Source organism: Lipotes vexillifer, unplaced genomic scaffold (assembly GCF_000442215.2).
Source record: "Lipotes vexillifer unplaced genomic scaffold, Lipotes_vexillifer_v1.1 scaffold1055, whole genome shotgun sequence".
NCBI lineage: Eukaryota > Metazoa > Chordata > Mammalia > Artiodactyla > Lipotidae > Lipotes > Lipotes vexillifer.
In genome coordinates this window covers 1,493,656-1,510,631 of record NW_006785407.1, presented here as the reverse complement: position 1 = coordinate 1,510,631, position 16,976 = coordinate 1,493,656, and the positions used below count along the sequence as shown (strand labels likewise).

General features: G+C 52.2%; 1 protein-coding gene across 1 annotated transcript in view; it reads left to right on the top strand.

Annotated features, from left to right (window-relative positions):
- Positions 1-16,976, top strand: part of IGF2R (insulin like growth factor 2 receptor) — a 110,618-nt gene that overhangs the window by 80,948 nt on the left and 12,694 nt on the right. The window contains exons 30-39 of the mRNA XM_007457582.1: positions 5,057-5,193; positions 6,324-6,514; positions 7,999-8,125; positions 8,845-8,964; positions 9,189-9,445; positions 9,715-9,933; positions 11,935-12,084; positions 14,225-14,386; positions 15,495-15,702; positions 16,033-16,179. Coding sequence (XP_007457644.1) covers positions 5,057-5,193; positions 6,324-6,514; positions 7,999-8,125; positions 8,845-8,964; positions 9,189-9,445; positions 9,715-9,933; positions 11,935-12,084; positions 14,225-14,386; positions 15,495-15,702; positions 16,033-16,179 — 1,718 coding nt within the window. The remainder of the gene's footprint in view (positions 1-5,056; positions 5,194-6,323; positions 6,515-7,998; positions 8,126-8,844; positions 8,965-9,188; positions 9,446-9,714; positions 9,934-11,934; positions 12,085-14,224; positions 14,387-15,494; positions 15,703-16,032; positions 16,180-16,976) is intronic.

Genomic DNA, 16,976 nt, shown 5'->3' with positions numbered 1-16,976 from the left:
CTGGATATTTAAGGGACATGGCTGATGTTTCTGTTGCGTGAGGACCCAGCCTGAAAAGAATCACTGAGTTGCAGCATTCCGTCCTGGGGAAAAATTAATCATTTCCCTGTTTCCTTCCAGTTTTTATCCTTAATTGAAGAATCAGTTAAAATGAAAGCTTATGCGTGTATATTGTATGAATTCATAAGTGTAGAAAACTGTGTCAGATGAAGTAGGCTTCCCCCACCTCAGCCTCATCCCACTTTTTACCGTGTCTTCTTGTAGTTCTGTCTGGAGCCTTGCATGACTCTAAATGATCGATATACCCGTGCTTGTCAACCGGTCGACTCAGTCTTCAGACACCAGAAATGTAATTCTGGTCTCCTCTCCCCTCTCCCCTGCCCCGCGTTCATTAGTTCCATTTTTATTTCCTCTTCTGGCTGCCTTTAGAATGTGGGATGATACACAATAAGCTCTATTTCATGTTTCCTCACCTTTAGACATCTCTTGACTTCCCGCTGAGTAAAGATGAGGGCCTCGGTTGCTGCCTGTCCCTCAGCCGGTCCTCCCACTGCCTCAATGCCAGCAGGCTGTCGCTGGTGCATTGCCAAGTTTTAGAACATGTGTCTCCTGCTGGGTAACTCTAATGGTCTTACCTCCTTTATTCAGAGGGTGGTTCTAAAGAATCAAAAACTAACAAGCGGGGCTTCCCTGGTGGCGCAGTGCTTGAGAGTCCGCCTGCCGATGCAGGAGACGCGGGTTCGTGCCCCGTTTCGGGAAGATCCCACATGCCGCGGAGCGGCTGGGCCCGTGAGCCATGGCCACTGAGGCGTCGCGTCCGGAGCCTGTGCTCCGCAAATGGGAGAGGCCACAACAGTGAGAGGCCCGCATAACGCAAGGAAAAAAAAACAAAAAACAAAAAAAACTAATAAGCGGCGTTTACAGTATTGCATAAACATCATTTGCTGCAAAATCACACGGTCTGATTGGATCTGCAGAGAAATGACCTCATCTTCTGTCTCTTAGCTTCCTCTTACTGAAGGAAGACAGGCTTAGTGTTTAGGTCAGAAGATTCCCATTTGTTCTATTTCATAAGTTGCGCCAAAAATCATTCCACATTTAGTTTGCTTAATACTTGGAACATAGCTACCTCGAATAGGTTTTAAATCTTGGCATTTTACGTTGTCTTTCTCTTTTATTGTTGACAGAATAATATGCCTTCCCGTGGTATCTCAGACCGTCAGGGCTCTTCACGATGCTGTGTCTACGAATAATCACCGTTCTTCAGGAAGGTCTCAGCTCGGATTTGGGCCATGTGTTTTCTGCTCTTTGATCAGAGCTCATTTTGGGATCACTCCTGGCTTGGATCCGCTGCTTCTTGGATTTCATGCCCTTTGTCTTGGCTTCCTTTTTTGTTTTGTTAGAGTGCATCCTCCTATACTTTAGAGAGGTTGGATGGGAGAGAACCCATGCATTGTCTGAAAATGCCAATAACTTGCTCTTAAATCTGATTGGCTGTAGTAGGATTACAGATTCAAATTAATTTCCCCTCAGTTTTGAAGGCATTGTCCCATTTCCTACAAGAATTGTGTATGTTTGGTGGAAAAGTTAATTGCTCATCTTCTGTTTTCGTGTTTTTACTCCATTCTGGAATATTTTCTGAACTTTAGAAAATCAGCTGTCCTTTGGAGATTTTTATTTGGAATTTCAAATAAGTCCTTCTAATCATCTCTGAGGATACTAATGATATTTTTTTTGTTTCTTTTTAAAAAATCTCATCATGCATTCCCTGAATTATAATTCATTTTCTTTTAACGGTTGCCTTAAACATGTATTTTTGATTTAATGAAAAGCTAAAGTTAGTAACTATACCCATCTCTCCAACAATAAAATAACGTAGAATGTTGTAGCGCCAACACTCTCTCCCCATCTCCATGGTATTGTGGTCAAGTGCTTTTGTTCTGACTTGTTTTCTTACCTCTTGAATAAGTCATTATTGTGATTTTAAAAAATATTCATTGGTTGCTTGACTATATAAATTTCTTCTTTTGAAGAGGAAAAGAAACGTCTCTGTTTCTTTGGCTTACTCTTCCTCTTTGCATTTTACCCCTTGCTTTTGACTTAATTCTCTTTCTTTAAGTGTCTGTTTAGTATAATGCTATGCATAGTGCTGGTTTGCAAACTATTTGCTTCTGGTCTCTGATGGGGTGAAGAGCTGTGTCACCTTGCACTAGGGACAGCGAAGGAGCCAGTGTCCATTACTGGTTCATCTTGTGGTGCTGGCTCCTTCCACGGTTGCTGACTGGTCCTGGGTACAAATCGGACTGTGAGTCACACTGCTTGGTGGTTCGAACAGAGACTCTGTCGAGTTAAATATTGGTCTTTACTTGAAAAGGCTTAGTTTTATTGTCGCTAGCTTGGTACAGAATTCCAGGTGAATACTTATTTTGTGTGTGTGTCAGCACTTTGAAGGTAATCTACCATCTTCTGGTGCTTAGTATTGCTGTTAGAGAATCTGCCCCCGTCCGTCCTGTTTTCATTCCTTTGTAGATAACTTTCCTTTTCTGTATATTTTCTCTTGTGTTTGTTCTGCACTCTCAGTCTGATTTGTTAGGTATGGCTTTGTTATTTATGTTGCTTGGAAGTTGATGCTTTCTAAGCTAAAGATGAATGTCTGTTACTCACTTAGGAATATTTGCAGTGATTGTATATTTGTAGGTTGCCTCTAACCTATTCTGTCTCTTTTCTTCTGGGACTTGTATTAATCATATCTTAGGCTTTCCTATTCTATCCACCATGTCTTCTATTTATTTATTTTTTTTAATTTAAAAAAATTTATTTTTTTCATTTATTTATTTATGGCTGTGTTGCGTCTTTGTTGCTGCATGCGAGCTTTCTCTAGTTGTGGCGAGCGGGGGCTACTCTGCCTCGCGGTGCACAGGCTTCTCATTGCAGTGGCTTCTCTTGTTGTGGACCATGGGCTCTAGGAATGTGGACTCAGTAGTTGTGGTGCATGGGCTTAGTTGCTCCATGGCATGTGGGGTCTTCCTGGACCAGGGCTCGAACCCCTGTCCCCTGCATTGGCAGGCGGATTCTTAACCACTGTGCCACCAGGGAAGCCCTCACCATGTCTTTTAGATATCTTATTTATCTGTTTCTGGACTGTATTCTGTTTCCTTAGACCTATTTCCAACTTAGTGATACTCTTATCAGCTGATTTAATTTGCTGTTTTGACTGTTTCCCTTTTTAATTTTCATGACTGTCCTTTTCATGCTAGGAGTTCTGTTTGGCACTCTTTCTGTTTTAAAACTTATTCTAGAAACAGTTTATTATTTTTTTTAATTAAAAATTTTTTTAAAATTTATTTTGGCTGTGTCGGGTCTTAGCTGCGGCATGCGGGATCTTCGTTGTGGCATGCGGGCTTCTCTTCAGTTGCGGCGCTCGGGCTCAGTAGTTGCGGCGCGCAGGCTTAGTTGCCCCACAGGGCATGTGGGATCTTAGTTCCCCAACCAGGGATCGAACCCACGTCCCCTGCATTGGAAGGTGGATTCTTAACCACTGGACCACCAGGGAAGTCCCTGTTGGTACTCTAATTCATCATTTCTTCCCTCCATTCTACCCCCCTTCTTTTATTGTAGTTTCAATTTCTTCTTTTAGGTCTTTAACCATTTACAATAAGTCTCTATCAGATGGTCCATTATATGAAGTTCTTGAGGACCTGCTTTTGCAAATAACTACCTGTGTCTCGCACATAGGCCGGTATCAATGCCAGCTCCATCCTTTCACTCTCATCCCATTTATGGTCCATCAACTTTCAAAATACCTAGAGTTCTCTCTTCCGGAAAGCACCTCCCTGCCCTGGTTCAGGCCACCTTCATCTCGCCCCTACATCGCCGCAGTGGCCCTTCAGGGGTCCCCTGACCCACTCTGGGCTAGTCCCGCACAGTGATTACAGTGGCCCTGTTAGATTGTAAGTCGGCCCAGGCTGTTGCTGTGACCCCTCGATGCGGTGAAGCCCCTGTCTCTGCTGGCTGGAACGCTCCATGTGATGCTACGCTCAGCCCCTGCTGTGTCAGTCCTCATGTCTGCTCTGCTCCAGCCACATGGGGCTCCTTGCTTTCCTGTGAGCGCACCGGGCTCGCCGCACCTCAGGCCCTTTGCTCCCGCTGCTGCCTCTGCCTGTGCTGCGCTTTGCCGGGTCCCTGCGTGACTGGATCTTCCGTGTCTTTCTGAGTTTATTCAGAGGTGGCCTCCTCAGGAAGGCCTTCTCCGGCCATTGTCTAAAATCTCACCTCCTCTTTCCCCTCCCAAACCTCGTCCCCACCTCCCTGCCTTTCCCCCCTCGCTCTAATTGCCACCTGACGTCTGTACGTTTAAAATATTACCTTGTGACTTCTGCAGACTTCATAAAATGGGCGAGTTTTGTCTCTCCTTCAACACAGTAGCCCCAGTTGCATGTAGTTTTTGAATGAATGGGTGGTTCGCAGTCGCCTCTGATGTGCTGAGGTTGCCGCCTGGAGAAGTGGCATGTGTGGCTGTCCTCTGTCTCCACCTGGATCTGGCGCCCTGCAGAGGGAATGTTTGTCTTTCTTACCATTAACTCTGCAGCTGGTGTAGGGCTGGCTCTCAGTGTCTGTCCCTACTTGGGGTTCATGCAGTAAGTAAACCTTTACCTGAGCAGGTCAACATCAGCCTGTTTTATTTCAGTGACTGTTGGTGTCCTCCAGCTTGGACAGCTGGTGGCCTGCCCGGGCTGCCCTGGGCGCTGCGTGTCTTAGCTGTCTGTGTACCCTTGTCTTCTCACCGGCCTGAGCAGGACAGGTGCTTACTCTTTGCTTTTTTTGGTTAATACATAATTTTGTTGAGCTAAGGCTTGACATTTCCTGAACTCAGGCTGTGTTGTTGCTGATTCCGCCTGGATCTGGGAGAGTCCAGTGTCGAGTTCTGCCCCTGGCAGGGTCTGATTCCCAGGGTATCGGGAGTAGACTCTGCCCTTTATACTGATCCTTTGCAGACGGAGCGCTAGACTCTGTTAGAATCCAGCCGAACCTCACCGTGGTGCTTTCTTTCCTTCAGAGACGGGGCTGGGAACACCTTCGATCTCTCATCCCTGTCGAGGTACAGTGACAACTGGGAAGCCGTCACGAGGACGGGGGCCACTGAGCATTACCTCATCAACGTGTGCAAGTCGCTGGCTCCGCAGGCCGGCTCGGGTGAGTGAGGTCTCTGGCGGAGGTGCTCATGGCTTGTAGTGAATTAATGGGTGAAGAGGTGGTAAGAACGGATTCTTCGATGGCACGTTGCTCTCTGACACATGAGTGGTTTTGCCAAGAAGCAGCAGGAGGAATTATCTCAGGGTCTTGATGACCCATCCCTGGCGTGGTCCAGGACAAATCAGCGCTGAAGCCTCTGTTGGGAGCGTTGTAACCATTGTTTGAACGTGGGGAGCTGGAGGGTGGGTAGAAATAATCACCGTGGCAGGTAATTCTTAGCCAGGGCAGGAGATAGGAGGGTGGGAAATGGAGCTCTGGGTATGTGCCGTCTGTATTCATTGAGAGCAGAGTGGGTGGGGTCTTGTTAGGATGCGCCCAGACCCTTGGTGCCAGTGATGAGGCTAGAACTCAGTTGTGCCCGTGCAACTGGGAGCAGCAACCCACGGAGACCTTGGTGCCATCCACGGCCCTCTGGGATCCTGGGGACGAAACTTGTCCCGTTTTCTTGGAGTTTTATGCGGCCTCACTGAGGCAGCCTCTTGTCTGGCTCAACTCAAAGGGGGCACTGTTGCTGTCTTTTTTTTTTTTCAAAAAAAAAAACGGGAAAGTTATTTTTCTCCTCTGCATGGTTGAGGCCATGGCCCACTTCCCCTTGCTTTGTATGCTGGCTAGATTGGTGACACTGAGGCTCTTATTAATCCACGAAGTGGGACTCATTCTTTACCCAGGGCAGATGACTCAGACATTTTGGGGACTGGGAAATTGGCACAGTTCTTGGTAACTTCTTAAAGTAAGGTAGCACGTGAATAGAGGCCATTTAAAATGTTTCACGGGCGTAATCTAGGTGTTTCAGCTTGATCTTGTTTAGGGATCAGAAATAATTGAGGCTGTTCTGCCTTGAATTCTCCCCATGCCCCATGTTCACCCCCAACCCATCTGTGGTAAAACAGCGTTTCATGGAGTGAGAACTCATGGTGTCATTGGCATCTGACTTAATGAAAGAAATCACTGATATTTTGCGGTGATTGTTAGAATCAACTGTGTCGCGTGCCGGACGTTACGTCCCTTGTTAAGTCCTAGACTGGACAGGGGCTGACGGTCACTCCTAATTGTCTCTGCTTGTGCTGCAGAGCCGTGCCCTCCGGAGGCGGCCGTGTGTCTGCTGGGTGGCTCCAAGCCCGTGAACCTGGGCAGAGTGAGGGATGGCCCTCAGGGGAGCGAGGGCATGACTCTCCTGAGGTACGTCGATGGTGACCTGTGTCCGGACCAGATCCGGAAGAAGTCAACCACCATCCGCTTCTCGTGCAGCGAGAGCCAAGTCGTAAGTGACGCAGCTGTCTCGGCCCCAGTGCGAGTCCAGGGTCAGCGAGACCGATGTCTCGCTTCCTGGGATGTGAGTTGAAGAGCTCGGGGTGACCCAGCCTAACAAAGGGCATGGGTGGCGCGGCCTCGGGCCCGTGGTCCCGGGGTGTCCACCCTGGCAGTTCTTGTTCCAGCATTCGGTGGTTCTCTTTGGAGTTTGACTCAGATCCCTGAAGGCCGGAGAGAGAACTGGTATCTGGTAACCTGTCCTTGTCTTCACGGAGGCACCTGGGTAAAGCAGAAGGTCGGGCAGACCCGGTTCCAAGGTCACTCTTCCACTTCCTGGCCGTGGACCTCGGTCACTTAACCTCCCTAAACGGGGCGCCTGTTACCAGCACGGGCTCGGCCTGTCCTGCCAAATCGCCATGAGGTTAGAGAGAGGAGGCGTGAAGCGCCGGGCACTGTTTCTGGCATGTGGTTGGTGCGTGGTAACTGGGTTCTCGTCACATCTCTGGATGATTCCTTCCCTGACGGGTTGGTACATGCAGTGCAGCAGGTGGGGGCTGAATTAATGATTTCTCTGGACTGTGTTTTCACCGCGGGAGCCTCTCTGCCGCGGAAATTAAGGTGCAGCCTGTGTGCTGTCTTGTAAGATTCTGGAGTGAGGTCAGGCTGGCCCAGTGCACTCCATCCTCAGTGTCAGGACAGAGCACCACCGTCCAGCTGCGTGCGGCCAGCCGTGGTGGGAGGAGCCTGAGGTCTGCCCCCTTGACGGGGTGGCAGCTGAGGTTCCCCCTCAGGAGGCTGTGCAGAGGCTGAGTCTGGACCCCTGTGCTGCTGGGATCCGGACTCCTGGGCCCCCATAGGCTCGCTCAGCTGTGTATCTGAGGAGAGAGGTTCACGGCAGAGCAAGACAGCTGCTTGGTCTGTGGAGGGCTCTGCCTGCGGGTGCCGGGGGCTGGTTTATCTGGGAAGGAGGGCGCTGCTGCACGAATCTTACCCTTTTACCCTCGCCGTGTGGACGAGACATGTCTGAGAGGCAGGGAGCCTTAGCCCAGGTGGTGGAAGGATTAGTTAGTTCCTGACTAGTTCTCCCGGAGGGTCTTCCTGTTAGGTCCATCATAACAGATGTCAGTTCCGTTTTTCAGGACATTATTATTTGTTTCCTCATTTGTGCCTCACAGTAGCCCTTGGAGCATCCTTCGCCACCCTGTCCCCGACCCCACCTTAAAAGCCTTAGCTGTAGGAAAATGTCCCTGTCCCCCGAGTGGATTTCCAGCTCTGTCTCACCCTGTGTGTGTCAAGCCCCCAGGAGTATCTCAGGAGCAAACCCTGATCCTTTGCTTCTCCCCAGTCTGCCCTCGTCCCGTGAAGACACCGAGACGGGTGTGTCACGGGCTTGTGGTGCGTCACAGGGGAGCTCCTGCTTGGCGCCAGGGGGCGCTGTTACCTGCGTCAGGCGCGCACCCTGTCAGCAGCTGTCTGCCCTTCGCTTGTTTCTAGAACTCCAGGCCCATGTTCCTCAGCGCCGTAGAGGACTGCGAGTACACCTTTTCCTGGCCTACGGCCGCTGCCTGCCCTGTGAAGAGCAACGTGCATGACGATTGCCAGGTCACCAACCCCTCCACAGGTGAGGGCCGCTGCCGGCCACCCATCCCCACACCCTCAACACACGCACACGTGCACACGCACACGTGCACACACGCAGGTACACACGCATACATGCGCGCACGTGCATACACACGCGCACACACGCACATGTGCATACACATGCACGCGCAAGCGGTGAGAGACCCAGTGTGAGGGTCGGGGGCAGGCACCCCGGGCAGCAGCATCCTGTCCTGTGGGTGCGCATTTGGCCTTTTCTGCTGGATCTGCCCGGTCCTGTTGACTTGTGGTTCTTCAGTGGAGAAGAGACTAAGCACCTCCCTGAAAGGCGTGCTCCCCACAACTCCTGTTTCTGGGGTGCTGGTCCCAAGCTTTAGGCTGGCGGAGCTGGAGTCAGTCTCCTGTTCCTTTCAGAGTTGATGTGGGGCAACGAGGAAACCACAGGATCTCAGCTCTGGGGCCCAGAAAGGTTTGGGGGTGGGTCACTGGCAGCGGGAGGGATGCCGGCGGGCCCTCCCAACCCCACTGGAATCGCCGTGGCCGCTGTGGCCCAGGCGCAGGATGGACGCCCTGAGCTGCTGTCTCCTGGGTACTTTCTAGCTGTCAGGAAGGTTTTGGGGGCCGTGTCAGTGAAGGGGGGCAGTGACACGTGACAAGGAATCAGGAGGCCCAGTGGCCGGCGGGATCTGTGTGTGAGCGCCAGTGATGGGTCACGGTGTCCCCATCCCTTCCCCTGAGCAGGACACCTGTTTGACCTGAGCTCTCTAAGCGGCAGGACCGGGTACACTGCCGCCTACAGTGAGAAGGGGTTGGTCTACCTCAGCGTGTGCGGGGACAACGAGAACTGCGCCCCTGGCGTAGGTGAGTGTGGCCCGCCCTCCAGGCCCCGAGGTCGGCCTCGGCCTCCGCGTCCCTCCGGCGAAGAGGTCAGATGCCTTCCTTCATCGGCAGCAGTGGGCTGGTAGGGGTGTGGGGGCTTCGTGGCCATGTGATGGAATACTGGATGTGTAACATTTGCTAAAAGCACACGGGACCCTCCAGAGTGTTAGGTGTGTTTGCCACTCTCCCTTTTGCGTTTGGGACAGGGGCCTGCTTCGGACAGACCAGGATCAGCGTGGGCAAGGCGAACAAGAGGCTGAAGTATGTGGACCAGGTCTTACAGCTGGTGTACGAGGACGGCTCCCCTTGTCCTTCCAAGACTGGCCTGAGCTACAAGAGCGTGATCAGCTTCGTGTGCAGGCCCGAGGCCGGGCCCACTAACAGGCCCATGCTCATCTCCCTGGACAAGCAGACGTGCACACTCTTCTTTTACTGGCACACGCCCCTAGCCTGCGAGCAGGTGGTGAGTTGGGCTGGGCACGTGTGGCACGGCCCACCCAGGGGCCCTGCTCCACCTCTCCTGCGGCTCCCTCGGGCCCCCAGCCTGTCTCATCCACTCCTGGGGCCCCCAGTCATACTTGGTTCAAAGTGCCCGATGTTAGGTAACCAAGCATTTGGGGGCACTGGTTCCACCCTTCGTGCTTTTTTGGTTCAGCTTATATTGTCGTGGGTGACTTGGTGGTCAGGAACACGTATTGCAGACACAAACGAGGCGTGTTTCCTGCTTGACAGACGGAATGTTTTGTGAGGAACGGCAGCTCCATCATCGACTTGTCCCCCCTCATCCACCGCACCGGGGGGTACGAAGCGTACGATGAGAGCGAGGACGACGCCTCTGACACCAACCCTGACTTCTACATCAACATCTGCCAGCCGCTGAACCCCATGCACGGGGTGCCTTGTCCCGCCGGCACCGCTGTGTGCAAAGTTCCCATCGATGGCACCCCCGTAGTGAGTAGGGAACCAAGGGCGGAGACCATCCTGCAGGATTTTTAACAATCTCCTTCATGCCGTGTTTCTGGCTTTCACTGGAGAGTTTTCAGGCAGAAAGAATGGGGAAATGAGCCAGGACTACGTGAGTCTGAGTCCACTAGGGGAGGCGGGCTGTAAGGAATTGTGCGTCGAGCTGTTGGCGGATGAGGGTAGTCAGCAGTTATGAGAGAAAGCGTGGACACACACGTGTAGACACACCGTTTTGTATCAAGTTAGAAGGCTCAAGGATGTTGATGGAACTTGGTTTCTTGGCTTACATGCGAGTCTTGTGTCATTGAAACGCTTGTGAAGTGCAAGCAGGTTCTTTGGTAAATGAGTTGTAATTAAGGGTATAAGCTGGTTTGCTAATAACTAAGTATTCTGCCTTCCATTATAGATTTGGAACTCTAAACCTTGTCTCCATGAGTTATATTCATGTTTTGTCAGATTCTTGGTATGTTTTATTTGAAATGCATATCGAAAGTGGTGTGTTTGTCTGCATTCTTTAAACAGTGAGTCCTGTCATAAGGTATCTAGATGTCCTTTTAAAAAATGGATGTTGGCTGTGGTGTTGGTGGGGAGAGACGTTGGGAGGGGTGGGGAAGTTGGCCGTGTTATGAACTTGACAGAGGCGTAGCCATGTGACAAGTGCAGGGCCTGGAGCAACCAGATGTTGGCAGGAAGTGCTGCGGTGTCAGCCTTCCTAGTGGTGCAGGGGGGAGCCTTGGTGTGAACCACTTGCTGACAGATCCAGTCTGCTTTTCCCATCTGGCTACCTTTTCTCAGACTTAAAAAAATGCAGGAAGTTCTCTAATTAGAGAACTAGAGAGAGTGTTGTGTCATTGTGGACCTAACGTGCCCCACAGTGGTGAACAAAGCACGTTGTGGCTTCATTCACACACACTCAATACACACATACTCATCTCACACACAGACTCATCACACACTTGTCACCCACACACTCACACGATCATCACATGCACACACGGTCATCACACAGTCATCACACTCATCAAACACACTCATCACACTCATACATGCATCTCACACCACGCTCACTCATCACACACACAGTCATCACACTCATCTGTCATCTCACACACGCACACATCGCACACACTCATCACACACTCGTCACACGCATTCATCACAGTCATCACACTCATCTCACAGAATCACACTCATCACACGCACTCATCACGTGCTCATCACACGCACACATGCACACTCATCACACACCTCATACTTTGTCACATCACACACCCTCATCTCACACTCATCTCACATCACACTCATCGCAAACTCATCTCACACACTCATCACACGCACACTCATCACAAACAATCACACATCACATGCACTCATAACACATACACACACTCATCACACACATGTACATACACACTGTTCTTGGCTGGTCACTTTCCTTTCACTTGCGTGTTTATTTGCTTGAAAACACTTGCTGAGCAGCCAGTGTGTGCCAGGGGCTGTGCGAAGCCACGGAAGATGGCGGGGAGTGAGTAAGCGTGTGCTCCGTGCCCCCTGAGGCCACGTTGTGGGCACCACCGAGGAAGCAGCTGTCCCGGCGCAGTGCTGGGCAGGAGGAGACAGGCATCGTTGGGGCAGCCACGTGGGCTCCTGCTTCCCACTAGCCGGAGCCAGAGACCGTGCAGCCGCCCCGCTGTAACTGGGGAGAGAAATTCCTGTTGCCTGGAATCGTCAGAAGTTGGCCCTCAGTAGAAGTAGAACCGTTGTTACTAACGTAGGAGCGAACCTGACAGCCACCCCGGCACACTGAGGTTTCTCTGTAGTGCCTCATTGCCAGGACGTTTCAAGTGAGCTGCTGTTGACCCCGTGTCTTTAGGTGCTACTCGTCTTTGAAACAGGTGGCATGTAATTTTTGCAATTCTCTGCCAGCCGTTTCTCCACTGACTTGGGGAAAAATTACTTTTCTGAAACATTGCTTTTTTCTTTGTTTAGGATATTGGTCGAGTCACAGGACCTCCGATACTCAATCCCATAGCTAACGAAGTTTACTTGAACTTTGAAAGTAGTACCCCTTGCCTGGTGAACAAGCATTTCAACTACACGTCACTGATCGCCTTTCATTGTAAGAGGGGTGTGAGCATGGTGAGTGAGCGCCTGTTTACAAGGTAGGAGCCAAAGTGTGGGTCGATGAACCAGAGCTGGAAACCCATAAAGCCTGTTTCGGACCAAGAATGCCTGTATTCACAACGCCTGCCTTGCATCATGTGGTATGCCAGTGGTGCATGGAATAACTTAAAGCCATTAATTTAACAATAAGTAAGCCCACCCTGAGTTACCAGGGCAGATTTTGCTCACAGAGGCCTATTGTAATTTAAAAATGTGAAACACTTGAGCATAGAAGTGGCCTTCACCTTTGCCTACCAATATACAAAAGTGTCAACTTTGGTTTTGTTTTTTAAAATTATAACATTACTGATCTTATTCGGAAGTCAGATGTTTTGGCAGCTGAATCACTCAGGACATAATCCAAATTTTGGAAGTTAGCAAACGAAAGAAGACCTCTGGAATCAAAATAGCTACAACAAATTTGTACGATCTACTTTTAAGGAGGCCGTTGATTTTTGTTTTACGTGCATTTAAAAAACAGAACTGGTTTCCATTAAAAAAAATAGTGCTATCTTGTAAAGAGTTTTGCATTCGTTTTCTGTCGACCTCGCTCTGAGAACGGGAGATAAATTGGTAGATTGTGGCCCCTGTTTGCACTGACTCAGAAGGGCCACCTGATGTCACATGGCTCTGCAGGGGCAGCTGGGCGCCCACCCACTGCTCCAGTGGAGAGCTCTTTGCTCCAGGCAGCCTGGCTTTCAGCCCCTTACCTGTGCTTCTGAAATCTCTAAAACTCCAAAAACTTAGAATCCTTTGACGTGAGTGGGGCGACTTATGGTCTGTATTTGTCACAGCTAATGTGAATATGTAGACGTGTTAATGTACTTGATTACAGGACCGTGTGTGTGTGTGTGTGTGTGTGTGTGTGTGTGTGTGTGTGTGTAAGAAACGCATATCCTGAACTGCCTCTGAAAACCCTGAAGGTGATGAATTCTAAGGCTCTTGTGGCTGAAGGAGTGCAAGTAAAGGTCGTGGTTCTGTAACATAGAATCTCAGTAAGATGACATTCTGATTTCCTGGCCTATAGCAGGTTTGTGAGGGAGAGAGGGCTGTGGCTGCCACAGATGGGTGACTGGACAGTGGCAGGAAGTGGCCTGGCAGCAGCCTGCCAAGGAGGGACAGACAGTACAGTCATTGAGAGAAGGGGGAGAAACAAACCATTGCTTTCTGGGGCCTCTGCATATAGAGCCCCAAAGCTCCCAGACAGACCTTTCCCTGTTCAGAGACTGTTGGGTGTGAGGATAATCCTGAGTGATCAAGGCGAGGGAAGCCGTGATTGTCGGCTCCCTTGTCTCTGCAATTGGGGGCATCTGGACACACATCCACAGGTACCCCTGGACTTGCGCTGGTCTCGGAGCAGCGGTGCGCTAAGAGTGATCAGTAATTTGGGGTTTTAGAAACGGTATCTCACGCTGCATGTGCAGTCAAGTTTGGAAAGATTTTCAAGGAGATTTTATTTCCCCGTTTTTTATCTTTAGTGGAGATATTTTATTCACTTACATTTATAGAAAAACAGATTTTCAGCTACAGCTAAAAATGAAATTCCTTATCTGTTTTTGTGGCTGTTGCCGAATGAGGGAGGGAGAAAGCACCTTGATTTATATTTATTTATGATACTTGGCCTGTGGAATGTCTTGCCAGGTCACTTCTCTACCTTACCGTAAATATCCTCAGTTTCCAGAGATGGTGGAGCAGAGATGCATACAGAATCACCTGCCTCCGTCCTTTGCAGCGGGAGGGTCTTGGTTTCACACACTTCTCTGTCGTGACATTTAAAGATCCCTCCCTTTCTGCCTTTGAGCTGGTAGCGTGGAGCATTGAGACGCTGTCCCTCTCTAGGTGCAGGGCCACGGCCTAGGGGCAGCGAGGAGCTGGGGCGTGGGCAGGCCTGCCTCGCAGTGCTGGAGGGCAGTGCTGCTTCCTTGCCGCTGGCAAGGACGATGGCTCCCTCTTGGAGAGAGGCCACCGTGGGTCACCCCGAGCCCCTGGCGGTCTGGAGGCAGCGCAGGAGCCCGCAGCCCCTGGGCAGGTGTCTCTGGCACTTGGCGGGGGAACAGGGAAGACGCTGTGCTTATTAACCCGCGTGGGTTCAAGCCCGAGCCCTTCCTTAAAACAGGGGACTCCGAAGCTGCTGAGGACCAGCGACTGCGACTTCGTGTTCGAGTGGGAGACCCCGCTGGTGTGTCCTGACGAGGTGAAGGCAGAGGGCTGCTCCCTGACGGACGAGCAGCTGCACTACAGCTTTAACCTGTCCAGCCTCTCCAAGAGCACCTTCAAGGTAGCGCTGCTCCCCCGGCGCCTGCCATCTCGGGGCCGCCGCCTGGGTTCTTTCTGATGCTCGCTTGCATTTCGCAGCGCGGCACGTGTGATCATTGGAGGATATGTGGCCACGAGGCAGTGCGTGGCCGGGGGCGGCCTTACTCTGTCCCGGGCGGGGCTCGGACGGTGTGCAAACCAGTCACGGCTCACACCTGAGACGAGCGTCGCGGTCGGAGCGATTCTTTGTTTTGAAGGGTTCCGCGGCCTGGTGAGGGGGTAGGGGGGCTCTTCATGTCACAGATGGAGAGCAGGTGGCCACTCGTGTGTGACCACGTACCCGTAAGGGGCGAGGCTGGCAGAGGCCACGTGGACCCCCTCTGTCTCCAGCGTGACCACAGAGGTGCCGGTGGGGAGGGAGCTGTGGGCCCCCCGACTCAAACACGTTTGGGTGTGTAGGGGGCTAGTCCGGCCCCAGCCTGAGCGCTGTGGACTGTTCGTTACGTGTCTGGGGCCGTGGTCCTACGTCCCTGTGATGTAGGCATTGCTGAGTCATATGGCCGTGGACCGAGCCCGCGAGATCCCCTGCCTCCCAGCGGACGGCAGCTGGTGAGCGGCGAGCTCCGAGTTGTGTGCCCAGGTGCCAGCGGCCTGGCTGCTGTAACAGAGACCGTGCCTGGGTGCAGGCCCTCCTGACAGGTGCACAGCAGGTGTGGCCTGCAGAGGCTGGGCGGCAAGGGAGGCACCTTTGGTCAGGCTGCGGCCACTCTGCGCTCTGCTCTGAGTCCTCGGCACTCCCAGGTTACAGGCGGGAGACACGGGCTTCGGGAAGGGGGGGCGAGCCGGCTGGGGTCTTGCAGCTGCCGCCCCCCACGGGCCCGCGGGAGCACGGCCAGCAGGGCTGCCACCGGAGGGCAGGGCCTCGGTGTGGAAGGTGCCCAGAGAGTGGACAGGGTGTCGCCCTCTGGAGGGGGTCAGGGCCCCAGGGCCCCAGAGGAGGAGGTGAGCTCCAAGGCGCCCGGGCACGGCCTGCGGACCCAGCCGCCGCTTGCCGACATGCGCCCGCCTCCTGCAGCACTGGCCCCCTGCACCTGGAGACCCCTCATAGCCGTGGGGTGATGTCTCTCCAGGTGACCCGAGACTCGCGCACCTACAGCGTCGGGGTGTGCACCGCGGCTGCGGGCCTGGACCAAGGAGGCTGCAAGGACGGAAGCGTCTGTCTGCTCTCCGGGAGCAAGGGGGTGTCTTTCGGGAGGCTGGCGTCGATGAGACTGGATTACAGGCACCAGGACGAAGCTGTCATTTTAAGTTACGCCAACGGAGATAATTGTCCTCCAGGTAAATCTTTGCAGGGGGGTGAATTTTACATTCCCAGGAAACATGAAAGTAGACCTGGCAGCAGGAGAGAACTGAGGAATGATGTTGTAGATGCTGCGAGCACCGGGACCTCGGCTCGGACCATGGGATGATCCATCCTAACAGCCCTAGGTGTGAGCTCTCAGGCCCTCGAACTGCTTGTCACGTTGTGGCCGCGAGGCCTGGCAGTCCCCACGTTGGCTGAGGGTGACCATTTCTATGGGGAATCCTTGTTTGAGGTGACGGCGCCTGGTAAGGCACAGCCAACGTGGCGCTGATAATCAGGGTCACGCAGACTTTTTCTCTTTCCAGAAACTGAAGGAGGCGCCCCGTGTGTGTTCCCCTTCGTGTTCAACGGGAAGAGCTATGAGGAGTGTGTTCTGGAGGGCAGGGCCAGACTCTGGTGTGCGACCACCGCAAACTACGACAGAGACCACGAGTGGGGCTTTTGCAGACACTGTAAGTGGGGGAGCGCCAGGTCCCAGCCAGGCCAGTGAGGTAGCCTTGTACCCGTTGGAGGCCTGCTTCGTGCTCAGATCTTTCTGGACATCCAAGAAAGCGGCAGTGATTCTGTTGCATATAATCTTCTAGCCAGGGCTCTTTTCCACAAAGAAAAGTCGTCTTTAATTGTTCCGTGGGGCGTATTGTGTAACCGTGAATGTGCACCACGGCGGGGCCAGGTGAGGGGCAGGTTCGAGGTGGTCATCTTGCCCACTCCCTGGCTCGAGGGGCTTGTGTCCACATACTAGTTATCAGCACCGGTGATTCACGTTCACTCTCAGCAGAATTGCTACTGTCCCGGGTCTGCAGGGTGGTGGTGGGGGTAATCAGGCCTGCAGGGGCTCATCGGTTGACCGTCTGCTCTGTGGTAGGCTGGGCTGGGCTGGGCTGGGCTGGGCAGGGCAGGGGCGGGGGTCACGGCCAGCCAGGCCCAGCATCCTTGCTGCTGCCACGTAGAGAACCGGCACACAAGGGAGTCCTGGTAACACGTGTGGCACAGACTGATGTGAGTTCCCAAGGAAAGCGATGGGATAAATGCACAAGAAGTTGTTTAGTGTTAGTAAGTCATCAAGGAGCAAAATGACACAAATTAAGGAGTTAGAAACGTTAAGTTTACAAGGGACTACTGTAGCTTTGTTTGGAGGCTTATTAGGGCAGGACCTTTCTCCTGGTCTGTTGGATGACACGTTTTTAGGTAATGAATTACAGGTATCTTATTGTTACTGTTTCCTATTTTTTTTTTTTTTTTTTTTTTT